A 26,450-nucleotide genomic window follows, 5' to 3' on the forward strand; every position below is an offset into this window, starting at 1 on the left:
AAGAAAAAAGGTGAGGAATATTATGGATGTTATTCTAAATATCAGGTCCATTTAGGTAATGTTACCCTGTAAGACTTAATTAACGTTGATTCATTTTAAAAAGTCTACTTTACAAGCCATAACGCTGTAATGGGATGCAATGCACTCAAAGTTATTTCAGCGACGCAGCGAGAAGGAAGCTGCTGCTGTCGCTTGTTAGGGCTCTGTATTTGCATGATTTTACGCAGGATATTCTGTGCTTACAAAATCACAGCTGATCCCATGTAACACCAACCCCTTTGCTAGGCTCTTTGTGGGCGGAGCCGGAGGGCCGAAAAGGTAACGTGATCAGTGTGCCCACCATGTGGCTGTGGAGATCGTCCGCAGTCTTGAGTGTGGTAGGGAGCAGAGGAGTAGTGAGAAGTATGGTAAGTAGACATAGCACAGATAAAACCTGTCCCCTGCTTTATATTGTCAGGAGTCTAAAAAACGCGAATATGTCTTCTTATATCCGCTGTAAAACATTAAGTGCAGTGCAACAGATAAATGGATCCGATGTTTGTGTTGCTGCAGCTGCTAACGCTAGCTTAAACCCGTTTATAGCGGACCAGGGGCGCTATTTAACGGTTCAGCCTCAGTCGCTGCACACAGCGGACTCTGTTCGAGCTTATAATAGATGTATTTTGTGATGCTACAATGCTTGGGTTGTCTGTATGAAGATTAAAAACACCTCTAAAGTTGCTAGTCATTCCCGGTGATAAGAGAGCTAGGTGACGTAAGCTAACGTCAGAGAGAGTCAGTGTTTTTGTGTAATCGCTTTATTTCCTCATTTAGACCGATTAAAGCTGCTATTGGGAATTAAAACTTAGGCTGACTGGAGACATTTGTTTTAATCAGCTTCCCACCCCTCACCCCCTCCTCTGCTTATTAGAGGCAGGCTTGTGTAAAGGTACGAAATGTTGCCTTTACAGATTAAACTTGTTATGTGTAGAAACTGATGGGCGGAGACGTGAGTGGTGACACAGATGGGCCAAAGGGCACCTATCATTGAGAACACTGACTAACTTGGTTTCTCTTAGGCCCTATAATAAACCCATCCTCTGCTGTTACTTAACCACACAGCCTCACTCATGCACGCTTTCCTTTCTTCACCTCTGTGCAGTGTGCTCAGGTGGGAGACTGGCACAGTGCCAAGTCCATCTATGAGTTTTCTGCCAAGGACATAGATGGGGATGAGGTGTCTCTGGAGAAATACAGGTAAAAGTAATATTAACACAATCAACCACTTGGCACCAGTAGTTAATGCTTGAAATTAGCATTTTAACCTCACTTTGTGCTCTGTTTCGCCAGAGGGTATGTGTGCATAATCGTAAACGTAGCCTCTAAATGAGGGAAGACCAGGGTAAACTACACTCAGCTAGCGGGAATGCACGCCTCCTATGCTGAGAAAGGTTTACGCATCCTGGGATTCCCATGCAACCAGTTTGGAGGACAGGTAAGGTGGATAAACTCCAGCCTTCTTTATTTTGTGCTTTCTCAAACAAATTATTTATGTGGCCATAAATGCAACACGAGTTAATTTCACTGTTCTGTGTGAATAAAGTGGGCTGGCAGAGAGGAGACGTACTAATTGATTTGCACTCTGTACCAAACATGCGTGCTAGACTGTTGCATACTTCGGATCTATTTTCCAATTGGTTATATTTATATCTGTGCATGCTAACATTTTCTAGCTTAATTTAGTAGTTGTTTGTTGTTTTTGTGGCATTCAGGAACCAGGGACAGAAGCAGAGATTAAAGAGTTTGCCAAAGGTTACAATGCTGAGTTTGATCTCTTCAGTAAGATTGAGGTGAATGGAGACAACGCTCACCCTCTGTGGAAGTGGATGAAGGCTCAGCCCAAAGGCAAGGGAACCCTGGGAAAGTAAGTTAATCTATGTTTCTGTTTTCTTGGCAATATGTCTGTCTTTTAAAAGTGTACAGTGACAATGTTAATGTCGTATCATTCATGTCCTCCTGCAACAAAACCTTCCTGTGTCACCTGCAATCTCATAAGTGAAGTCTGTGACTGAAATTCTGGTCATGGATAAATACAAATTCTGTGTTTCTACACAGTTTCAAGTGTGGAAGCTTAAAATTGTAGCCATGGAACGGACTGAGTTTAAAGTATTTTGTAACTATTATAATGTTCCACGCGGTGTTGAAACAGCAGGCAGGCATGACGTCATTTTACCCTGAAATGGGAGTTGCTCTTAATCCCACTGCCTTCATCCTCCCTGCTTCTTGTCGTTTTCTGCTGAGTTTGTAGAAAGACGTTTACATGATTTCATTTCTTGCACTGTCTACACTTTGCTGCGTTGTAGATGAACTCAACAAGGGACGTCAAAACCCTCTTTTTTGACTAAGTTTTGTACACTTTCCTTCCAATAAAGAACACAATTCACATAACAGCAGGCAAAGAAATCATACAGTAAAATGCATAAAGTATCAGTGACAAAATAAAGTAAAGGAATGGATCGTGTTGCTATGCGAAATGTCAACTATTGTTTGTTATATGCAGAATATCCTCATTACTCACATCTGTGGGTAGGAATCTAATTTCCATATACAGGGATTTGCATAATTATTGATATTTTTTTGTATGTTTTAACTGGGAGTAGGATAAAAGGTGGTGTAGCCAAAAAACAACAGCAAAATCTGCACATCAGTGTAAACCACAGAATTCCAGTTTAAATAAACAACAGACTTTTAATGTTTGCAGTATGGTTTTCATTTGTACTTTTTTTTTTTTTTTCCTTTCCCAACAGCAACATCAAATGGAACTTCACTAAGGTAACTAAGCTAATACAGTCAGAACTCAGAACTGCAATGCTCTTCAGTACTTAATGCTGTTTTTGTTTTTTTTGGGGGGGTGTTGTTGTTTTTAACTACAACTGCATTTGAAAATTAATGCTTTTCATTGCTCTCTTATTTCTCACCAGTTTCTTATAAGTAGAGAAGGACAAGTAGTGAAGAGATATGGCCCAACAGATGATCCCAGTGTAAGCCGCAACTACACTTTTTCTCCAGTATATACTTGTGCATTCTCTAGAATACGGCACCTTTTGAAGGATGTGGAGGTATAAGACGCTTTCAACCTCTGTGTGCATATTCTAGTCATTTCTGTTAATATATGGGCAAAGAGGCCCTGTGCACAGTTTCTATGCTGATGTTAATGTCAGAGGACGACTGAAACTCTTCAGATTTTGAGACAGTAGGTTGTTTGTGACTTTTGCACAGTGCGTCTCATCACTCAGCATCCCAGCTCTGTAACCATCTGGTCTGCCCAGTACACTTATCTGTGTGTTATATGTAGTATTTGCTGCTATTCTTCAACTCTGCCGTAGTAACATTTGCATTTGTTTCTCTGTGCAGGTGGTGGAGAAAGACCTGCCCACGTACCTGTAATAATACAGTCTCATCTCCCATGTGTTTATTTCACCTTTGACCTCTCTTATGGACTTCAGGGTTGTGTCTGTGTGCCTGGACCAGTGACGGCCTGCCTGTAAACCCAGCACTGGGTGGGGCATGGCCTGATGATCCCTTACGTGCAACTTATCTCCAGAGCCCACTCACACTAAACCTCGTATGACCATAAGAGAGAACATCCACTGGTTAACCAAAGTAGAGGCACTTCACAGCATACTTCAAACAGTCATTGCTTTTTTTTTTTTTTTTTTTTTAAGTCCAATACAAATACCCTCTGTTCTGAATGTTACTTTGACAAGTTTGTTTATGTGTCTTTGTCAGTTTTATGTGAAAACACCGAAGGCAATAAATTTAATAGATTTCTGCATAGCTACTGATATTATTGTTTGCACTTGAAACGACAAAGGGCCCAATGTTGTACCTGAAAATCATGGCTTATATAATGAAATTAGAAAATAAATGTAGTTGTGAATATTGTGTTGATGTGTTGTTTATGCACCTGCACAACAGAAGTAAATGATGGTAATTCTAAATTGCTAGAAGTGTCTGTTTATTTCTGATAGAGTATGTAAAAGCTTTGAACCACACAGCATTTTTTTTAACACATATTTTTCCATATAGTTCTCAAGGCCTTGTTTTTGTTTGTTTGATTGCTTGTTTGTTTTGGGTTTTTGTTTTGTTCTGTCATTTTCAGTCCAGTCCTTGACCATTTTTAGAGGAATGCTTGTTTGTTAAGTAACTTAACACTGATCTATAAATTATCTAAGTATGATTCATCAACCTGTGTTGTCTACACATAACAGAAAACTAAACAAAGATCCAGTTTTATTTTATATTTACTTTTTAAGTTGAATCTATGCAAAATCCCAGAGCTTGAAATACATAAAATGTTTTTTTGTTTTTCACCAGTGAGGTCATTCCTAAAAATCAGTGTAAGGAATTTGTGGAAACTGGTCAAGTGGAAGCCAAAAGAAGTGGCAGGCCTTAAAAGTGATCTACAGCAGATAAACAGTATAACTGAGGGTTAGGGCCACATTAAGAAAAAAACAAAAAAACTAGTATTCATTTTGAGAATAAAGTCAATCCACCCCCCAACTTGTATATCCTTAAAATACTTGTAAAAACGAATTGTTTATTTTGGGGAACTTTGTCTCATTTATACCTAAAAATAGTTGGGGGGGGTTTTCTTAGAAGAGATAATGGAAGAATAAATAGGTTGTGTTATTGTGGATATTTTGTTGGCCACTGGTGTCTTGTAACACAACATATATCCTCTTTATTGCATGACAGTGTAACCACTGGCATCCTTGCATCATACCAGCCCTTTAATATGCACCAATACATCCAACTCTTTATAGTTCGTGTGTTTTTGTTTTTTCCTTGTGACCAAATGCAGCTTTCTGCGCCATTGTTTCAACGTCCTTATATTTACAGAAGCTTCTTACTTTTCTAAGTTTGAAGCAGCACCTTCTTACTCACACGTACAGGCCTATCGTTGCCCTCCAGTGTATCCCGGCCTGCTGTTACTTTGCTGAGAGCTGCGGGCTCACGCTGTAGTGGCACGCGCCCTACCCGGTGCGTGATAATGACGATGACGCAGAACAGCGGCAGAGATGATCGGCACCGCTGGCACTGAGCATGTCCGCGCCGCTACACTTCCACAGCGATAAAACCTGCATCCGTGGAGTTATGTGGTGGGCATTTATAGCAAAAAACATCGGACCGGGGTTCTGCATCCAGCAACATCTGGTTCCCGCTGAGGAAGGACGCGGCTGCGCATCGTGATCAGGAACCGTCCGGGAGATGGAAGCGGGGACTGCGGGAACCGGGGATGACGGCAGCCCGAGCGAGGCAGCGGCCGCTGGCCCATCTATGCAGCTTGAATTCGGGGACCCTGGTTCGTATGTTTTAGTGAAATTGTCAAACTGCCATCATTTTTGGTGGCGGTTTTATTAATAGCCGCCGCGTATGAAAGCTGATCTAACCCGGGAAGTTGGGCATAGCTGGGCAGCATCCTACCCTGCAAACAGTGCGTGGACACAGCTAGGCACAGACGAGAAAATCACACCAAAACAGATCCACAGAGTAGTAGCCCAGGGTAATCCCACTAAAGTGTGGGACTAAACAATAGATTGGTGGGTTGAATAACTCAAGATTGAAGTCACTGTGTTTTTTTAAATGCCACTGACTCACCGCAGGCTGGCACCAGCACAAGGTGCACATTAGGGATGTGTCCACACATTCCCACAAGACCAAATAAAGCTGAGCTGAGATGAAAGTTAATTTTCCCAAATGAGTACGTAGAAGTGTTTACTTGCATGGCAAACACACGACAGCAGTCATTTGTATGTGCATCATCATTAACAGGCTGACAAACACACCATGAGCTGTTGAGCATCCATTGGTAAACGTTGTGTGCTCTCTCGGTCTCTGTCAGGTGTCATTTTATTCTCCTCCGCTTCTCTCCGTCCTCATAATTCTTGCCATCTGTCTGGTCCTCTTCCGAGCTATATCTGGAGAGTGGCTCATGTAATCTCTTGTGGAATTAAAACATAAATCACACAGTAATCTCTTAAATGCATATCATTTTCAGGCATTGCTGTGGACACCACTGCTTCACATACCACAGAGCATGCCATGGCATTTTAATTTTGTTATTTAATTTTGCAGCAAATTTCCTTTCTGTGCATGCTCAGGCGTAAGCGGTTCACAAAATATATCTGAATGCAAAGAGTATCCCCGTGTCTAGTTTCACATTAATGTCACAGCAACAGGCCACCATTTCTTCCCCCCAGCTGATAAGGAAAAGCTATAATCCTCTTTGCCATCAAACGCACAGCCCTTAAGGCATATTTCTCTCAACACTGACACAAAATATGTCATAACAAGAATACCTCAGTGAGCTCTCAGTTACTGCACATGTCCTTTAAACTCTTTTATTACACATTCAAAGTAAATTCATCTTACAGGTGGCCTGTCACCCACATACTAATCTCAGATGACACAGTGGGGTTTGTCCTGTTTATTGCTTGCAGCTCAGTGACACATTATTCTAGCCTGACCCTAATCCCACAGAGACTCTTTGTGTGCACGTCCACCCCAGGATACTCCTTCTCATTGTTTTGCCTGAGAGGCTTTGTTGCAGTACTAATCTGCAGTCTACAGGTGCATACATCCTGACAAAAGGCAGAACTTTTTGCCCCATTGCCACTCAAAACAGTCCACTTAACCTCCCCTCAAAGAAATCATTTAATTCTTCATCATCCACTTATTTTTGTTTGTGCAATCGTGCGCATCATGTGTTCAAATAATGGTTTTTGTGTGTGTGTGCAAAATAATGATTGAGCATTTTCGATTTTACCTATGGTGATGTCAAGTTGTAATCAGTCAGTTTGTCTAACACATATTGGATTGATTGTAATGACCAATAATTGTTTCCGGAGGATGAACACCTTTGGTGATCCCCTCACATTTTCACTGACACTACACAGTTCACCTTTTAGGCTTTGAACTTAGTGCCTGACCAATATATTTGTGGGGCGATGGACCAGCCGATATGAGCTATTCTTCAATATATTGATCCTGGTATTTATTATATCAGAAAAATACACATTTTAAAAGTGTCACGGTCGTGGTAGTGTCCTCCAATCTCTTTGGCTGTTGCTGTGGGTTTATGGCAGGCTTTAGTTTCTCTTAAAAATATCTTCTATAGTAAATACCAACAGAACAGTGTGTACTCCAATTTTTTCTCTGTTGTCTCCCTGACAAATAAAATCTTGCACTCTAAAAACAATCCCACCACAAACACTGCAAGGTAGGAACCAAAATTACTTTGCAATAGGTATGTTGAGATAAATAGTAATTAATAAACTTAATAATGAAAAACCATAAAATTGTATTATAAAACCTGATGTGCATTATAAATCAACAGCAAAAGTTACACAAATGGCATGTGACCAAAAATAAATGCTAGTGGAGTAACTATGGTTACAAAGGCAAAGAAGAGAGGGAAGAAACACCGCTCATCCGTGTTATGAGTGGTTATGTTGCATAGTTTGTCCACCAGAGGGCACTTTGCACTTTCCTGTTGGTACCTGAGCTGAGCATAAACAAGTAATACACTAACAAGATTATTTTTACACTGTGTTGTCATATCATCTTAACAAGAACTCATAAGTAACTGCACACAATAAATGTTGGAGAGATCTATTTATGTTTCATGTGTTGGAAAGAAGAAAATAATTGCTGATATATTGGATTTCTAAACTGTCAAATATTGGTGTCAGTTTTAAAAATCTTTCTCTAGCTCTGGTCCTAACAATTGGCATTAAAAGATGAACTCCATTAACTGTTAGCATCCTGTAACTGTAACCTAGGAACATTGTACTCATGAGCAAACACATGCAAAACTAATGACACTCCTGGGAGCCTCAGCTGTGCATTGTCTTTAGAGCTACTCAGCAAACGCCCCACTGAGATAGTGAACAGCTGCTATTTTGAAGCAGAGTCGGTAAGAGGAGAATACACTTGTATTAATGGCCTTGGAGGACTGTATGCTACCCATACTGTTGTTAAATCAAATATTCTGCATGTTAGTTTAAGTTTATGACAGTTGAGATCATACTTGCAAATTATGTGATCAGCAAACTGCTCTGTTATGATTAACTGACAGCAACATCTGCTACAGTGTCTGCTGTGTACTTTAACATGGCTTTCTCATGCATTATCTCAGCAATGTTTTGTTAACCTTGACTCTCATACAACATGAAAGTTACCATGAAGTTTCTTCCTGCTCTCTCATCCTATTAAATACATACAAACACAGCCTAGTTGCGTCCTTCCTGCCGCTTGGAAAGATTTTTTCCTAATCCTTGCGTGTGATTGGTCGGTGATGTGATCTGGACACCTCGGCCAATGGCAGCACTCAGATTAAGAAGGAAGTCAATCCAATAGAGTTTTTACCTTCTCTCTACAAATCTCACTGATCCAGGAATAGAAAACACAGACGGTACGCTGCAGCAGCCTGACTGTTGGATGTCAGTTTCACTGCATCCAGTATCTTGTTTTTCTTTCTGGATTATCAAACAATTTTTAACTTGTAGAGACTAAACTCTTCTGCGGTGAGTTTAAACACCAATTTACTTGGCAAGATTAATAAATGCTGCAGAAGTAGCGTTTGAACATTTCCATTTTTAAATGAACTAAAATGAAATGACCCTGAGCCAAGGAATGTGGAACAGAATGCTAATGACAATGCTGCTATACTGGCTTTTTCAAGCTCTGCAGATAAAGTTTTTCGAGTTAAAACCTACAACATTAAGAAAGTTTGAGCTGATGTTGCATACTATCATGTAGTGCTCATAATCTATGTTGCTACTCTGAACTAGGATCCTGAGCATCCACAGAATGAGTCTGGCTGTTTCTTTCACTTTGGGATGTTTGACGTGTGCTTTCAGTCTAATTTGGGGCTAATTATTTAGCTTGATATTAAAGCTAGAGGTGCACACTCACTCATGCTGAGTAATGTACAGATGTGGGCACTGAGTGAGTGAAGTGTGAAGAGTTTACAGCTAAACATTTTTCTCCTTCTTTCTGCCTCTGTCCACAGATTCAAGCAGGAAGGCTCAAATAACAGAGGTGCCATTGTTGCTTCACATTCTACACCCTCACCTGTCTCTGTGTCTTGCATCTGCTCGATCTGTTCTCTCATCTATTTGTTGCTTGAATAGTTCATTTCATTGTAACTTTCATGGGAATAATACACATTATCTGTGACAGATGCCGTCCCCATTCGGATCAAGCCAAGGGCATGAGAAGAAGATTGGCCACAGGAGGGTCGATGCCTCTGGAGAGACGACTTACAAGAAGGTTTTTCTTTTATTGTTCTTTTTTTCCTTTTTTTTACCTGTTTGTCTCTTAATACTGTTTGTAGGTTTTCGTGGCATCACGATTTCAACTGTTTGCCACCCACACCTTGGTCTGTTGCTCTTTTCTTTGTTGTCCGCCTCCAGACAACCTCCTCTGCTTTGAAAGGTGCCATCCAGTTGGGTATCGGATATACTGTTGGCAACCTCAGCTCCAAGCCCGAGAGAGATGTGCTCATGCAGGACTTCTACGTGGTTGAAAGCATCTTCTTCCCCAGGTACATTCATATCAGTAGATGTGCATACAATATCCATGAGATATTGCTTCTTATCCTCTTTCTGTTGTTGCACTTTACTCCATACAGCGAAGGCAGTAACCTCACACCAGCCCACCACTTCCCAGACTTCAGGTTTAAAACCTACGCCCCTGTGGCCTTCCGCTACTTCAGAGAGCTTTTTGGGATCCGACCGGATGATTACCTGGTGAGATACTTATTTTCTCTGGTGACTCACAATGCACTCAGTGTATTTAAGTATCATCTAAATTACAGTGTAACTAAACTGTTATTCCTTTACACATGGGATGAACAGTGAAGATTTTCATAAACTAAAGATAGCATAGCATAGCATAGCTTAGCCATCAGTCTCAATTCATCAGCTAATATCCTTCTACACATCCTAGTGGAAAATCTCATATAAAGCACATTATTTAAGTTGCATTAGCCTGCCTACAATTGTCACTGTCTCTGCAAGCCACTTTGTAACCCACCTCCAAAGTCATCCTGACTGAAATGTGTGACTTGATTCCGAGTATTTCACTGTAATTTAACTGTTCTCTCTCAAACTATATAATCCTGCCCAAGACCTCCTATTTGTCAATATTTAGCTGGAATTGTATTTGCATAGTAGGAACATTGTGGGAAAAGCAGTATGTCAATATCATTTCCACCAGTTATTAGACATGACGCAATATTTTTAACTCAGATGATCATGTGACATGGCAAGGCGCCCATCATGTGTCCATCCACAATTTAAATATCAGTCCTCATCCTGGAGTATTAGTCAGAATATATTAAAACTTACACATAATGATCTTCACCCGTGTTGTGCTCAAGGTCAAAGTAATAGTTGCTGTGCCGTGAGCACCTTTACATGTTTACAAGAATTACTCTTCTCCCTAAAGCATTGGTCAGATTTCAGTGAAACTTGCACACAATGATAACCTAATGAGTTTCCACTCAAATCATGCCCAAGGTCAAGGTCAAGATCAAGGTCCCAGTTCTCAGTTGCACGACCATTCACACACTGTGCATGTGCACATGTGGTGACATAGCGTGTTCTCAGCAGCACATTTAAGCTCACACTCTACCTGTGCCAGAGGGAGATTAGCTGACTAAAGCCTTCCTTTTAAAATTCCAAGTAGTGGCAGCAGACGGTCAGAGCGGTTTGTTTTTGTGTCTGCATGTGTTTGTGCTGCCGGTGGAGGGGTGGAGTAATGAGATAATTGCATTTTGTCAGCTAAGCCATAGAAAATTGCCTTCCTATGTGAGGCAAATTAGCTACAATCAAAGGGTACGTGCTTACCTCTCAGCTCATTTCTCCAGCCTCCAACCAGAGAATTACCTCAAATACCTCAGATGTCAGATATAGTGAGAAGTTTGCTGATGCTACTGGAATGCCTCCATTAAGCTAAAGCCTAACGAGCTTTGGTAAAACATCATCCCTGCTTTCTGCACACTTTCATAAGATAAATGAATGCAACAGTAAAGATAGTAAGTTCATTTGAGTGACTAATACAGCATTAATTTGTAGTAATCTCAACAGTCTATACACACATAGTTTCTTTTTTGTGCTGATGAGTAATGTCGAGTGAGTGGGTAGATGCATTAGTCCTTTGGTTGGATGGTGGAAAGCTCTAGTGGCTCAAACATGAGCAAAGCTATGCAGCCACCCAAAAAAGACATAATGAATATTGTACAAACTTCTGACTATCTAATTATTCTGTCAAAACAGGTGACACAAGCATAATATGAAATTAATGAATTAGTTTGCTTTTGTAGCATTTGCATGTTAAAAACATATTTCCAGAGATTGTAAAGTCAGACTGTTTGAATTGAGGAAATGCACCAGGTGAAATTATACTCTGTGTCTTATCTGTGCTTCTGTCTAGTATTCTCTGTGTAATGAGCCACTGATTGAGCTGTCAAATCCAGGAGCTAGTGGCTCAATCTTCTACGTGACCCGTGATGATGAGTTTATCATCAAAACTGTGCTGCACAAAGAGGCTGAGTTTCTGCAGAAATTGCTCCCTGGATACTACATGGTAAGTATCTCATCCATTAGAATCATTTTGGGAAAGTAAAATGAATGATTTCCATAAGTGTGATAATATGTTAGGAGTTGGAGAATGAAATCTTGCTTTGGGTTTGAACTGCACATGCCACAGAAACTTCGAGTCACCTTTATCCTCTTAATCCAAACCTCCGCGGTTGGCACAGGTTAGCGGTGATGTCAGCAGGTGGTGGTGTTGTGATAGGTGAGAGCACGGAGTTAGGCTGGGTACTCCTTAATTGGTGAAGCACGGACACGGTGGAGAAACACAAGCATGAGCTGAGGCCTGGTGTTGAGTCACGCTGTTTCGCATGTGCATGGTACTGAAATGGGGTGGAATCCACAGATTGCAACCAAAATGAACCACTAATGTGCCACATTTTCTTCCCTGCGCCTCTCTCCCTCCCTCTATAAATCCCTCTCCAGAACTTGAACCAGAACCCCCGGACTTTACTGCCAAAGTTTTTTGGCCTCTACTGTGTCCAGTGTGGAGGAAAGAACATCAGAGTGGTTGTGATGAACAATATTCTACCACGCTCCGTGCGCATGCACCTCAAGTTCGACTTAAAGGGCTCAACATACAAGCGGCGAGCATCCAAGAAGGAAAGAGAGAAGTCCAAACCCACTTTTAAAGACCTGGACTTTCTGAGTGATATTCCTGAAGGCCTCACACTGGACCAGGACACATACGGCGCTCTGGTCAAAACGCTGCAAAGAGACTGCCTGGTAAGAGGGCGAATAGAAAGGAGCTGGATAAACTGGTCTTTGTAAAAGTAGATTAACACTGTGCATCTAGCAGCCAAGCCAACCACACATCTTCCTGGTAGTTCATGAAAGAATTTGAGGAAAGCAGAAAAAAAAAATTAAAAGGCTCTAACATTAATTCCATACTCAAATATTCATAGTTTTCCTCAAAGATTTCATAAATAATTATTGCATTTTATGTGTTTTACATCAGGTTCTGGAGAGTTTTAAGATTATGGACTACAGTTTGCTGCTTGGGGTCCACAACAAGACCCAAGCAGAGAGAGAGCGTCAGTCTCAGGGCTCACCCATTAAAGGAGGGGATGAAAAGAGGCCCGCAGGGCAGAGATCCTTGTATTCCAGTGCCATGGAGTCAATACAGGGAGGCTCCACATGCAGGGACACTCTGGAGCAGGATGACACGTAAGACAGCACTTCAAAAAGCCTCTCCTCATCCTCACCTCAAATATGCACACAGGGTAACTTTTCTGCTCTCTTTAGTATGGGTGGGATTCCAGCTATGGGTGCTAAAGGGGAGCGCCTCCTGCTGTTCATTGGAATCATTGACATTCTGCAGTCCTACAGGTAGGTGATCAGTGTGTGCTACTTGTGAGACAGTGTGCCACTGAAGAAAATGCAACAACTAAGGCTTAGTTGGGTGCAGAAGTAGCACCGTTCTGGGAAGATTATTAAGAAAAAAATGCACTGTTAATACTCAAACCCTTAGTTTTTTTTACTGGGAACTACTTATGTCATCAAGCATGTCATATTTTAAATAGCTGCAAAATCATTTAATAATAATATGCAGGTGGAAGGAATGAGGATCTACATAAAGGTTGATTTCTATTTTTCTTTTTATTTGGGAAGATTGCTTTATGTCGGCAATATTAGCCACTGATTTAGCAGTAAACTGCTAGATATGTGCGGCACCTAATAAATAATTGAATTTTTCCATCTGGCAGGCTGATCAAGAAACTGGAGCATTCCTGGAAGTCCCTCATCCATGATGGAGTGAGTATCTTTTATGTAACTGTTATGTAATAGTTTGAATCCAAGCCCAACAGACCAGTCTAAACCATATCTTGTTTTTTGTTTTACGGCATATATTAAGGATAGAAAATGTTTATATATTTTATCTTCACTCTTTCTTTATTGGGACCTGTATTCTCCCACAGGACACTGTGTCGGTTCACAGACCGAGCTTCTATGCTGAGAGGTTCTACAAGTTCTGTAGCACAGTTGTGTTCAAGAAGAGCTGCTGTGAGTTCGTGCACAGGTCGCAGTTTGTAGTGTTTCCTCTGGTCCTAATAAAGGGAACGAGTCCAAGTAATCCGTCTGCTGAATTTACAGCACTGCGATCGTCTCCATCCAAGAGAGGACGAGGGGTTCTAATGTCCAAGTCCAGTGCAGGAGCCAGCTCGACGGGGCAGCGTCCTTCACTGACTGATGACAGGCCAGAAAACTTGGACAACTTGGAGAACCTAAGAGGAGCTCGCAGTTTCCCCATGCTGGAGGACAATGGTATGACCTTTTCTAAGCTTTAATGGAAAAAAATGACTTGATAAGAACAGAGAAATATTTCCCACAGGGTGCACAAAGGTTTCCTTTAAGGGTTTTCTTTCTTTCTGGTGGAAGGGAGTTTTTCCTTCCCATTGTCGCTAAACCGCTTGCGCATTAGGGGCTTTACCTTTACCTTACAGTCTAAAGCACCTTGAGGGAACTACTGTTGTGATTTGTGTGTTAGGAAGTTCCTTAAGAAAGCTTACGTCTCCTTTGTTGTTGTTGTTTTTACACCAAGTTAAAAGCTAATACAGCAACGCGATTGCCCAGTTGCAATGGTGATTTCACAGCACAGCTTTCTAACCTTGACACTGACGTCCTCTATTCTCTGCAGCTGAGTGCTCCTTTTCCCTTTAAGTAAAATAAATCAAAAATTATTGTTTATTATTAACGTGCAGTGATGAAGCAGCAGCATAGCAGCATCAGAAAAAAAGTATAAGTAAAAGTAACAAATCAATACTAGATGACACAGGAAGGGAATAATATGAGGTGTGCACAACAATACCAGATGGATATTACTTCAGTAAAAAAGGAAAAATATGTAAACTTTCTAAGACCTGTAAGAGCAAGAATGTAAGAAGACAATTAAATTTGAATTTTGTACAGGTAACTGAGTTTAAGGACCACTGCAAGCATATGGCAGAGTTCAGATATCAGAGGTTCAGAGAAGAGTGCAGTGCAGTGTCGTACACTCAGATAGATCTCTGTTCTGTGGTACAGCCTCCTGAGGTGCACCTTTAATGTTAGTGTGCTCTGTTTCTTAAAGAATTTATGTCCTGTTCGTTTTTTCATCTCTCTTGCGCACACAGCTCATGGTCTCTTACTTAACTATGCCCCTCAGGAAAGGAACCACCCTGCACCCCTCCTTCATTTGAAGATGCCACCACAGCATCTATCGCTACCACTCTGTCATCAAACAACTCCCTACCCACCACCCCATTCGATACACCTGAGCACCCTCGCTACAGGAGGCAAATGCTTTCACCAAACATTTCCAGGTGAGAGTATCTGATGAATATAAAATGTTATATCTAATCTCTGCTCTTATGATATTGTTCTTCCACGGTCATGCTTGCTCTGTGCTTCTGTCTGCTTTCAGGTCACAAAAAGAGATAGTTGAGGTTCACGGTGAACGCCAGGACACCATAACAGTGGAGGTGGAGCTCAGGTAGATGCATATGCAGTGCAAAAATCCCAGGATGGTTTCCATTTATTCATATGTGGTATTCTAATATACCTAATATTGGGATTAGTGGGATTCTAATATTGTTCTATGTCTTGGTTAATGCAGTAAAATCCCAAAGAGCACGGAGCTCACACAGATGACAGAAATCCCCACATCCAGCCATCCAACAGCTGATCCTCTGCTTCCTGTCACTGCATCATCTATGTCATCCACTCCTCCTTCTGTTAACCCCTGCTCTCAGTATTCATCACCCAGCCTTCCTCCTTCCTTTGTGTCCTCCTCCTCCTCCACCACCTCTCAGTGCAGCGGGTATTCATCCTCCACACTTACTTCATCAATCCGTCCGTCCACCAAGCCACTCGCATCTCCTGCTTCTGCTCAGTCTTTAAGCCTTTCTTCTCCAGTCTGTCATTCTGCTGCACGATCCACAGGTCCAAACAGCTCCACCCTTCCTCCTGCATCAGCATTCACCCCCATCTGTCCAGCATCCTCTCACTCCTACTCCCACAACTCCTCTCACCACCTGCCATCGACGCCCCCCTCCTCTGTCCCTCAAAGCCCCCAGGTGTGTCAGCAGTCACCACGTACGTCGCGCAATCAGCTGTCTGTCTCCAGCAGCCACAACTCACTGGATGGGGAGGTGCAGGTTTCCGACATATACTTTGTAAGTTCCCCCGTTTTCGCGCTCCAATTCTTCTGGTTCTTGTTTTGCAGAAAATATTCCACACTAGATACTAACCAGTTTAAAGGAGGTAAAACAAACCACAATGATCATACAGCTGATTTATGGGAAAATCCATTTTCAGGGAGTAAAGATGATTTTATCTGATGTTTGTCTTTGATCTGCTGGGTCTTTTGCAGTGGCCCAGTCAGGACAGCGTGGTAGAGTTATGATGGTGAGGGGGGGAGAGGGGGCTCTATCTGTTTGCACGCACTATAGGAAATGCTCTTGCTTTTCAAAATGCTTTATTTCAACTGAAGCATGAGGCTGCCAGGAGCCACCGTCCATGCTTTTTGATTGTTGCCTTTTCTGCACAGCATGATTCTTAGCTGCTGATCTGCAGTCATTCCTCCTCTCAGCTTCACTCACAGCTCTCCACAGCTCTGTCCTTTGTGGGATTTTGTTTGTCTTTGCTGCATTCTTCCATTCATTCCACATTTTCTGCTTTATGTTCTTCTTCTATATTCTCATGCATCTTATTTTTCCATATAATTTTATGCTCAGATCACTTCATTTTCATGTGTGTGTCCATGTGTGTGTGTCCATCCATCAGTATGCAGATGGCAGATATTGGGTGTACTCTCCAGTTCTTGGCCGTCGTAAGCTAAACTCTAGTTCAAGTTACAATGTAAGTCACCATCAAAGTAGTTAGCTGTGCATTAGTCCAGGTGATGTTTGTACACACTAGACTACACTGGTAGTAACTGTTCCATTGGGCCTGTTGCACACATAGCTACTTAATGATCTTTGAAGGTAAAATAAAGTCTGGTTCCTATGATTTATTTCATGCAGATGTCACAAGAAAGGGCGCTGCATATAAAACTGCATGTCATGTAGCTTGTTGGCAGTAAAGATTAGTTGGAACGTGTAGGTTTCTGGACCTCTAAATAAACGTAGTACAATAGGTAAGGATAAATGTGTGTTTGGTTGATGATTTGATTGTTGTAACAATGCTTTTTAGCAGTAAATCTTATTCCATTGGAAAGCCAGTTTTTCCCCTTAAAATGTCCCACTTTTGTAGGGTAAAAGCATGCCTACGGTTCCTAAGTGCTGACAGGGTGAGAATCTATATTGCCGTGGTAACAATGAAACATTGGACAAAGAAAGTGAGGTCTCTAGATGAAGAATAAAATAAAAATACAAATTAAAAAAATTGGTGTTGATGTAAATACCAATGTTAACTGCAGTTGTTAATATGTAAACATGATATTGTGTTGTATTAATGTAAACATTGTACATCAAAGTGGTATTGGATCTGATTGTCTAAAATCTAGCAGCATTCAGCGTGGTGATGGCTGAGGGATCAAAGCTGTTCCTTAGTCTGTTTTTGTCAGTATGGATCTGAAACATCTCCCTTCAGGCAGATGTTTCAGATCCATAAATGACCAAGGTGAGATGGGTCTTAAAGGATTTTATTAATGTTCTTGGGACAGTGGGAGCTGTGCAGATATCGGCTGTATCCTTCAATTTAGAGATTGCACTTGGGTTCACTCCAAATAATAATGCAGCTTAGTTTTGTGGAACATACAATCAAGGAGCTCATCCAGACCAGTAAAATGTGGCACGCTGGGGGAAGACGCCAACTGACCGTTGCAACAGGGTCCATGCTCACAGGTGCTGCTAATCAGGCACAAATCAGCCAATTCATTGTCAGCACCTGGGGTACCAGAGGCTCGAAACAAGAGTCAACAGCAGAATAAGCTGTTTGGCATTAGCAGAGAAGATTTGGCAAGTTTTTCATGGCCTCGACCCACAAATGCATTTTCCTTACAAGTGTGGCAGCAGAAACAGGATTTCCACCAGGAAATCCTTGGCAAGAAGCATTTCTTTGTTACAACAAAGAAATGAACAACCAAACACAAATGTCCTTACTTTTTGTGCTACATTTAATTGACTGTAATTTGTACTTGCTTTGTGCTTTTAGTGATGTTCAAGCTTCTTTGAACCTCTTTGAATGTAATCATCCTTTCTGAGGCAGTAAATGACCACGACGCTAACATTTTAAGTTTCCATATTACATTAATTATTTGTGACTTTAAAAAGCAGCAGCGAAATAATTTACAAGCAACAAAGAGGGGAAGTAACATCTACTTCACACAGACCTAGTTTCCCTTTTGAAATTATAGAGAAGTTGGAGAAGTCGCCCTTAAAGCTGATCTGCATGATTTGGACAGAGTGGCTATGGCTTGATCTGATGATGAGGCTTTTATTTCAGATTCTGATTTTAATGTTTATACGTGCATCACCTTCAGAAGCCACAACATGCAAAATTGCACATTGCAGCTTTAAACTGTTCCGGGAATAGGGATTGTCTCTGCAGAGCTCTGTTTCCCAAATCAGTTTTAAGTCCTCTGCTCTTCTTTCTTCTTGCGCTGCCCTCTGCTGGCTGTGTTTGGTAACAGCAGACTCAGGAGGATCGGAGCTGGGCGTACTCTCCTCTGCACTGCAGCTCAGAGTCCAGACGGGGCTCAGATGGGGAGAGTGAACCAGTAGGTGCACGGTTCATTCATGAGTCAAAGTTAAATCACAGAACAGACACGAGTGGACGCATTTGCTTTGCCAGCCTCTCTAATGTTAATCTTCTCGTTCTCCAGTAACTCACAGAGGAGGCAGCATCGGTGGGTGCAGCCAGAGGTCATCTGTGAGACTTTAATGATGAAACCACCAGGACGCTACGAAGAGTTCACGCTGATTGGCCAAGCTGCATGTGAGAGCTTGCTTTGCCAATAAAAACCAAAGGAGTGAACTTTTTTGGAAGTATTTAGCTGAGCTGAAGAAACAATCAAAAACCTTACAGTATTATGGTCAACATTTTAAAGCATCAGCTCCAGGACAATCTTACTGATATCAAGTGGAGGTATCACGCTGGCACTGTGAATGCTTTCAGTGTTATAAAAACGGGGCTCTCTGTGCAACAAACACAACATGATAAATTTTAGAGTTGATCCCAAAGTTTCCAGAGATACCAAACCTTCACGTGCTTATTTTCTGCCTCTTATCCAGAATCAGGTTGCCGGCTGGAGGCAGGCGAAGCAACATAGTCCAGATATCACTCTCTCCAGCTCTGGCTATGCAATATGGACATACTGTACGTGGTACTTCTTTGTTTTTGACTCTACCCGACTTTACTACTTCATGCTTTATTTGTGTGTCCATTTGTCTTTTTCACTAGAGGCATGTCAAAGCTGTGTGTAACTTTATTCCTAGCACTTTATCGGTGTACCAGTGGCTAAGGTCTTTTTATTATAATTATGTGTTTTATTATCTTGTCGTCAGCTGTTGGTCGAAAACACACTCAAACACAGTTGATGTTGTGGGTGTCGTGCGTGCAGTGTTCTCTCTCTTCCAGTCCACTCGACAAACTCTGATCTCACGATGAAAGCTTTGTTTACATTGCCTTACTGATTTTAACTAAGGTATAATCGTAACAGTTGTTTATTCATATTTTCTGATAATATGTAACGAACACAAACTCTTAAATCCATATGCGACTGTGAGAAACTGCGTTTTATAGCAGTTTAAACAAGAAATCGGCCAAGCAATTACTCGTTTTCCATATTCAAAGAGGTCAAGAGAGGGGAAAAAATGAGAAAAAAGGTCTTTTGTAAATTGCTGATAATCTGTGTGTGCTGTACCACATGCATCTGTGCCCTTATGTCTCTGTCTGTGCATGTGTTTGCATGCGTATATTTTTTGTTTGTCAAAAAGTTGCTATCGCTGTTCAAGGCCATGAAAGTCCGAAGCAGCTGCACGCCTGCTGGCTACGCGAGAAGAGTCGAATCGGCCGAGTCTTCAGCCACCCCAGATTAATCAAGATTTACCAAATTAAACAAAGTACGAACTGAAGCATCCAAGAAAAGGCACGCCGTACTATCCTTCTTCCACACACTGTGATGCTTGCTAAAGCAAGTTTGTCCCCCTGACTGTGTCCATAAGCAGCACTGCACCACATCACTGTATTATTTGAAGTTAACCTGCCTCGTTGTAGGCGACGGTGTTTGTAGCTGATCACTGTGTAAAATTATAATTAAATTATATTGTGTAATTTGTTGTTGTTGTTGTTTTCTAAATCACGGTCACAAACAAGTTGTCCACTAGATGGCACCAGAGTGTCTCAGAAAAGGAATTCTCAGTGCCTGAAACGTCGCACAGTGTTTCTCACCCCTTTTAGTTGAACCGTAGAATTAAATTGCATAAAGACATATACCAGAATATCAGCTGCTTATAGGTCATTTTATTGTGTTTCTAATGGATGATAAAAGGGGGGCTTGTATTTAAAGCCACGCATCCCACTCCTCCACATCACACTGACATTTCAAGGCATGCAAACATAATGATATGACATCTCGACTGCTTTTCTGGAGATTGTATTTATGTATTTATTTTCATAAATCACCAGAGGACTTACTGCTATAAATGCGGCGCCATTCGAAAGAGACAGGGCTTCAACCAAAACAGCTCACCAGAAATTTTAGCTGATAGTCTGCATAAAGTGATGCTGGTCATAGTGGTTTCTATTATAATGAACAGAGAACAGAGGAAAGACAGCGTGATGCTAATTATAAGCAGTAAAAAATACTGAGGAAATATACTGAACTACAGCACGCACTTGGGTGTAGCCTATACACAGATGGGGGACAAATTAAAGGATAAAACAGCATAAAGGTGTTTTAATAATGATTCTCTAAATGTCTGTAACACAACTGGAGAGATGACACAGCACCCTTACAAAATATACTCAGTCATTTGGTGTTTTGATGATAGCAGTGGAGAGATCCAGAAATCTGCCAAAGTTGTTCTGGTGACTGTGAATGCTGAAGCATATGATTCACATCATTTTTACACTCGTCAAGCCACCCCTCGTGCCTCATGAATGGGAGCGTCGTCATCTCGGAAGAGACTGCTGTCACTGGAAAGAAATGTTTCGCCGCAGGATAAAGCTTATCGCTGGATTCAGCAGTCTCTCTCCTCGAAGGGGAAACGTGGACCCAAATCATGCCGGCAAAAGGGCCTCAGAGTTCAAGTTTTCCTTTAATTTGTAAGCATATGAACACATTTGCTTTGAGAAAAAGTAAAATACAAATAAAGTGCAGAGTAAATCTAATCAAGTGTGCAGTGAATTTGCTGACTGCTGGTGCAGGTACACTTGTATTGCTGCGTGCTTGTGTGGGCCAGAGTTGCGAATGTCAGTCAGGGTGACAAGTCAGGCATGTCGGGCACTGATGGAATGTGTGATGGACAAAGATCAGCAGCCACCTGCCCAATTGTCCGAGAATGAAATTGTCCCTCTCTTGATTTTCCACTTTTTTGTCCTTCTACCTTTCAGTGCACACGCATACACACACACACACACACACACACACACACACACACACACACACACACACACACACACACACACACACACACACACACCCTTTCCCCCCTCTCCATCCTATTTAATGCCTACTTCCTGATTTTCAGCCAAAAGGATATTCTTTAACGAACCCAGAAGTGCAACTAACTCCATGTTTAAAGCCATGTTTTTGTAGCTACATTTCACAACTGTCCACTCAGGCAATCATCGAGATACTTTTTTCAAAAGAGGACAGCTGCAAGGATACACTTGCTCAACGTGTGTGTGATTGTGCCTGTTAAAAAATACCTGTCTGTTCAGGCTGTGGGTTGCAGCTTTCTCAAGCACTGCTCAGCTAGGTGTGTGATTGTAGTCATTTCTCAACAGAAACCAAAGCAAAAATACATTTTAGAAAATGAAAACATGTGCCGCTATCTTAGCGAGAAGCGATTTGAGTGCCCAGAGCGATGAAATTTTGTGAAAGGTAGAACATTTTGGCTGGCTCAAATTTTTTCACACCTTAAGCAAATGCAGCCGTTTTAGAGTTAAGACCTGGTTTTAGAGCTAAAGTTAGAATAAGGTTTAAATTAAGGTTGTGGTGTGACTGGGCATTTTTTTTTATAATAGTTAAACTTGTGAGTAAAAAAAGCCTCTGTGTGTGCGTTTGTGGGTGTGTGTATATATACACATTTACTGGTCACTTCATTAGGTGCACTTGTTCAGTGCCTCGTTAATACAAATATCTAATGAGCCAAGTCTGAGTAAAGTGAGAAACCACTGATCTACTGGGATTTTCCCACACAACCATCTCTAGGGTTTACAGAGAATGTTCTGAAAAGAGAAAATATCCAGTGAGCGGCGCTTCTCCGTGCCAAAAAGCCTTGCTGATGCCAGAGGTCAGGGGCGAATGGCCAGATTGCTTTGAGCTGACAGGAAAGCAAGAGCAAGTTAAATAACCACTTGTTCCAACTAAGGTATGCAGAAAAGCATCTCAGTATCCACTACATGTCAAACCTTGAAGCACCTGGGCTACAGCAGCAGGAAAGTATACAGGGCATCATTCCAGTTAGGTAAGAACAGGAAGCTAAGGCATTGCTCGGCCTGACAAGTCTCGAGCTCATTCAGATGATAGGGTCAGAATTCAGCGTAAACAACACGAAAGCATGGATCCATCCTGCCTGGTATCAATGGTTCAGGCTGCTGATGGTGCTGTAATGGTTTAGGGAATATTTTCTTGGCATGCTTTGGGCCTCTTAGTGCCAACTGAGCATCATTTAAACAAAAAAATAAAAGATACATGCTGAATCTATCGAAACGCAGGTCAACATGATAGCATCATCGGACTATTGTCTGTTTGTTTTCGCAGTTTTATTTTCACATGTTGAGAACCTCTGCTTTGGGTTTACTTTGGTGAATGTGACCAACTTTTAACCACCAAACGGAGTGAAGACCAGATGTACAGAGGGGCAGACAGACTTTTTTTTTTTTTTTTTAAATTATAAGTGAGAACAAATAACACAAAAAAAAAATCTGTGTAGCCAAAGTTTGATAGAACAGTGAACAGTACTTTATTCCACTTTGCCATAGAGCACCATAACAGTCAAACATGTACTGGTAAAACATTACTAATCCACACAGTAACACAAGCAGGCATGTTATCCAGTTTTAACGAATATGGCATGGGTACCGTTTACTGTGCACTGATCCAGTACGTACACTGTACCACTGCTGTACATTCACCTGCAATAGAAAAAGAGTCCTCATTAAAATTCACTACATTTATCTTCTCTTCAAGTGATTATTTTACATCTTACACCACTCTCACCCCCCACTGGTTGTGGCAGATGGCTGTACCTGGTTCTGCTTCAGGTTTGCTCTTGTTAAAGGGAGTTTGTCCTTCCCACTGTCACCAAGTGCTTTCTTGATTGGTGGGGTTTTCTTGAATCTTAAACCCCGGTCTATATTTTTGACCATTTGTAGAAACGTGTCTTCATTAGATAAAAAATGGGCTCGCTTGATGAGCGCTAAAACGAAAAAAAAAAATTCTTTAGTGTGAAATAGTTGCATCAGACCTGCATGATGTTTCCTAGCTTGGAGTTTGCATGTTCTCCTAACGTCCGCTTGAGGCTGTTTTGTAAGCTCCAAAGCCAATCACATGCATATTAGATGCACTGGAAACTGTATGACTATCTTTCCTTTCCAATCTATTTCTGCTCCTCCCCTTGCTTTCTGCTCGCATGCAGGCTGGGATAGACATCAGACACCTGTGACTTTGAAAAGTAATATTATCATGGTGATTATCACAAAAAGAAGAAACAAAGAGGTTGGGGAATGAAACATAGACCATAGACGAGGAATAATAAACTAAAAATATTTCGAAATAATTCACAGATTTAAAGAAACACGGTGGAGCGGCAGCATCTGTACCTGGGGTGAATGGGCCATCACAAAGCTGAGCTTTCATCTGCAGGAAACATAAACAAATGGCTTTGTTCTTTCAAAGCAGAGAGGGGCGAAAGCCAGAACAAACAGGGTGAGTGTGCAGTGTGTGTGTGCGTCTGCACATGCACGTGAAAAGAAGAGAGAAGAAGAGGAGCAGAGAGAGAAAGCAGAGAAAGAGAGATCAAAGCAGGGGGTATGTTTTTGAATCTCTGTGTGGGAGGTGGAGCCTCACCTACCCAGAATGCCTTGCCTCACTCCTTGCAGCCCACTCAGGTTTTTAGGAGCATCACTTTTCTTTGCAGCCAGCAAATTATGATACTACCTCTTCATCAGTCATCTCCAGCTATTCTGAGAGAGTCTTGAAATGGTGACTTGATGTGAAGCCAGTCTCTGATCTGTGATGCATAACCTGTATCTCCCACTCACAGTTCAACACTGCTGACAATGGAGTGATGAAGTGCGCTGGAAGAAAAGTCTACTAAAATCCCAGCTAGAGCCTTGGTTGAATCTTACCATAGAAGATTCCCGCTAAGTTGGATCAGAGCCCATCTCCCCCCTTTCCCAGTCTCATTGCAGGGATCGAAACATCTCTTTTTAACTTGGCGTGAGAAGCTGCTAACAGATGTCTGCGCGTCCACGCGGAGGGAATGCTGTGCCCTCTCACACACACATGAAAAGCCTTGAAAGACTCTCCACTGCGTTGACAGTGTCTTAAGGCAGTGTTTATCTTTGGCAGGCTGAAGAAAACAAAGCCATCGATTTCTAATCCTAATCCCCTTCTACTGCTTCTCTCCTATTGATCATCTAGCCATCCTTAATGAGATGGATGAATAAAGGGATGGAGGGCTGATGAAGGACAAAACTTTCCCTGACAGCGTGCTGCCGTGCTTCGCCTCTGCCCATGTCTTCTTAATCTGTCTCTTTTGCTCGTGGGGTTCCCGTCAATTTAACGTGGTTTGCGGTGGAACATAAAACAAATCCAGCTTGGTACCTTTGTGGAGCTTTATCAGAACTAGAAGAGAGCAGAGCTGTCAAGGTTTTGCCTGTATATTAAAATGGACTAATGTGGACGAATGCACTGCACACATAGAGGCACAAAGATGCATGCAGAGCAAGATTGGATTGACCACTTATCACTTATTACATTTCTCCTCTGCCCTGCTTAAACAGAGTCAGAAAAGCATTCCCCCAACTACCTGATCTTAAATCAGATATTGCTGAAGCTCTGGACTGGATGCTTGACTAGTCCTGTATGTTTCTGTGTGCCAGCTCTCATTGGTTATTTCTCTCTAGAGGTGCATGGGTAGCAGATAAAGGAGAGTGACGTGGATTTGTTCCATACTTATTCCAAATAAGACAAATGTTATATGTTACGGTTATGTTATGTTAGGTTTCAGATTTATTCAAATTATTCAAACAATTTCCTCCTTCAGTTCAATTCAATTCAATTCAATTCAATTCAATTCAATTGGCACCAAATCACAACAACAGTAATCACAGGGTGTTTTATATTGACAGGTAAAGATCCTACAATAATACAGAGAAGACCTCAGGAATTAGATGAGTCTCTATGAGCAAGCAGTTAGCGACAGCGGGAGGGGAGGGGAAAACTCCCTTTTAACAGGAAGATACCTCAGATAGAAAAAAGCTCAGTGAGACACTGTGGAAGTAATGTGAGGAAACAATGATTTGGTCTCCAGCTGAATTTCTAAGTTTGTTGAGTCGAGCACAGAGGAGGGAACATTATGCTTTGGGCTGTTTTTCTGCTAAGGGTACAGGATGATTTCAACATGTTGAGGAGACAATGAATCTGTCCGTGTGCCGCACTGTCGAACCTGGACTAGAACCTCCTTCCCTTAAGCACACTGTAGATCATTTGTGACTGAGTCTTCCAGCATTGCTATAGTCCAAAACATCCTGCCAAGGAAACAAAGGAGCAGATAAGGAAGAAGCACACTAAGGTCATGGAGTGGCCTAGCCAGTCCCCAGAACTTAGTCCTAAAATCTGCAGAGGGAGCTGAAACTTCAAGTTGCCAAGCAGCAACCAAGAAATCTTAAGGATTTAGAGAATTTATGAGGAACTCCTGAGATTTATGCAAACCCAGTGATCATCTACAAGAAACGCCTCTCTGCTATGGGTAAGAACAAGGATTTTTCCAGAAAGTCATGTTAGCTTGTTGATGAAATACTTATTTCACTCAGTAACATGCAAATCAATATGTAACTTTTACGTAATATATTTTTTATTGACTTTAGCATAGCTACTAGTCTCTGAGGGGCTATTTTGAAGATATTAAAGGCTTTTTGAAAAACTATAATAAACAGAATTTTGCTCCTGTGATCATAGGTTCGGTCGCCAATAAAGTAAGTTACTACCAAAAGCAACAACGGTATTACAGTCAAATCCATCTAAGGCCCCAATTCACTGTATATGTTTCTATACACTCACAAAGGTTTATTGCACCAAGGGTTGAATCCTTGACCTCCTGCCAATCCTGGAGGCATCATTTATAAGAAGGGTAAACATATAGGCTAACCTAACACACCATGATCCTTGTAAGAAATATTGTTCCATGACCCAATAAAGCCTTTATTTGAACAGACACAATGTCAACACTGAATCAGGTTGTAAAGAACCCAAGAAAGAGCACCACAGGATATTGATGGTGGAGATCCTGTGATGGTATTTGTGTTGATTGTCCGAACCAGTAGGATTAATCTTAATCACTGTGGTATTCCCTTTCTATTGGGTGAGGTCCATGGACGACACCCACACACATTCCTTAGGATTTACTTCTGAGCTCACAGACATCCTGGATT

General features: G+C 41.5%; 2 protein-coding genes across 11 annotated transcripts; both read left to right on the forward strand.

The window, feature by feature from the left end:
• The first annotated feature begins 273 nt into the window (after nt 1-273).
• On the forward strand, nt 274-3,919 carry LOC120727619 (phospholipid hydroperoxide glutathione peroxidase-like). The gene is made up of 7 exons (XM_040022004.1): nt 274-407; nt 1,142-1,236; nt 1,330-1,474; nt 1,752-1,903; nt 2,787-2,811; nt 2,961-3,020; nt 3,394-3,919. The coding sequence occupies exons 1-7, from the start codon at nt 342-344 to the stop codon at nt 3,424-3,426; spliced, it is 576 nt and encodes a 191-aa protein (XP_039877938.1). The 5' UTR covers nt 274-341; the 3' UTR covers nt 3,427-3,919.
• Nucleotides 3,920-4,102: 183 nt separating this feature from the next.
• LOC120727615 (phosphatidylinositol 4-phosphate 5-kinase type-1 gamma-like) lies at nt 4,103-19,508 on the forward strand. Of its 10 annotated transcripts, none has more exons than XR_005694563.1 (18): nt 4,103-5,344; nt 9,056-9,084; nt 9,226-9,315; nt 9,459-9,589; nt 9,677-9,794; nt 11,482-11,634; nt 12,069-12,368; nt 12,601-12,809; nt 12,888-12,971; nt 13,349-13,397; nt 13,562-13,646; nt 13,737-13,907; nt 14,788-14,944; nt 15,046-15,114; nt 15,238-15,796; nt 15,994-16,028; nt 18,259-18,342; nt 18,448-19,508. XR_005694563.1 is itself a non-coding variant. In XM_040021995.1 (18 exons), exons 1-18 carry the CDS (start codon nt 5,251-5,253, stop codon nt 18,448-18,450), a joined length of 2,463 nt encoding a protein of 820 aa, XP_039877929.1. In that variant the 5' UTR covers nt 4,103-5,250; the 3' UTR covers nt 18,451-19,508. The 10 variants fall into 10 exon arrangements, 7 of the variants coding, with proteins under 7 accessions (XP_039877929.1, XP_039877931.1, XP_039877932.1 ...); XR_005694562.1 differs by having other exon boundaries at nt 18,256-18,342; nt 18,448-18,462; XM_040021995.1 differs by lacking the exon at nt 15,994-16,028 and adding an exon at nt 16,407-16,481 and having other exon boundaries at nt 18,256-18,342.
• The last annotated feature ends 6,942 nt before the right edge of the window (nt 19,509-26,450 follow it).

The sequence above is a fragment of the Simochromis diagramma genome, unplaced genomic scaffold, assembly GCF_900408965.1.
Source record: "Simochromis diagramma unplaced genomic scaffold, fSimDia1.1 OVJJ01000205.1, whole genome shotgun sequence".
Taxonomy (NCBI): Eukaryota; Metazoa; Chordata; class Actinopteri; order Cichliformes; family Cichlidae; genus Simochromis; species Simochromis diagramma.

Excerpts from the sequence above, each read along its gene's own strand:
- LOC120727615 (XM_040021992.1), top strand. The coding sequence starts at position 5,251 with ATGGAAGCGGGGACTGCGGGAACCGGGGATGACGGCAGCCCGAGCGAG. Across the intron at positions 13,398-13,561 it reads AGTCCCTCATCCATGATGGA|GACACTGTGTCGGTTCACAG; the intron begins GTGAGTATCTTT and ends ATTCTCCCACAG. Across the intron at positions 15,797-16,406 it reads AGGTTTCCGACATATACTTT|TATGCAGATGGCAGATATTG; the intron begins GTAAGTTCCCCC and ends TCCATCCATCAG.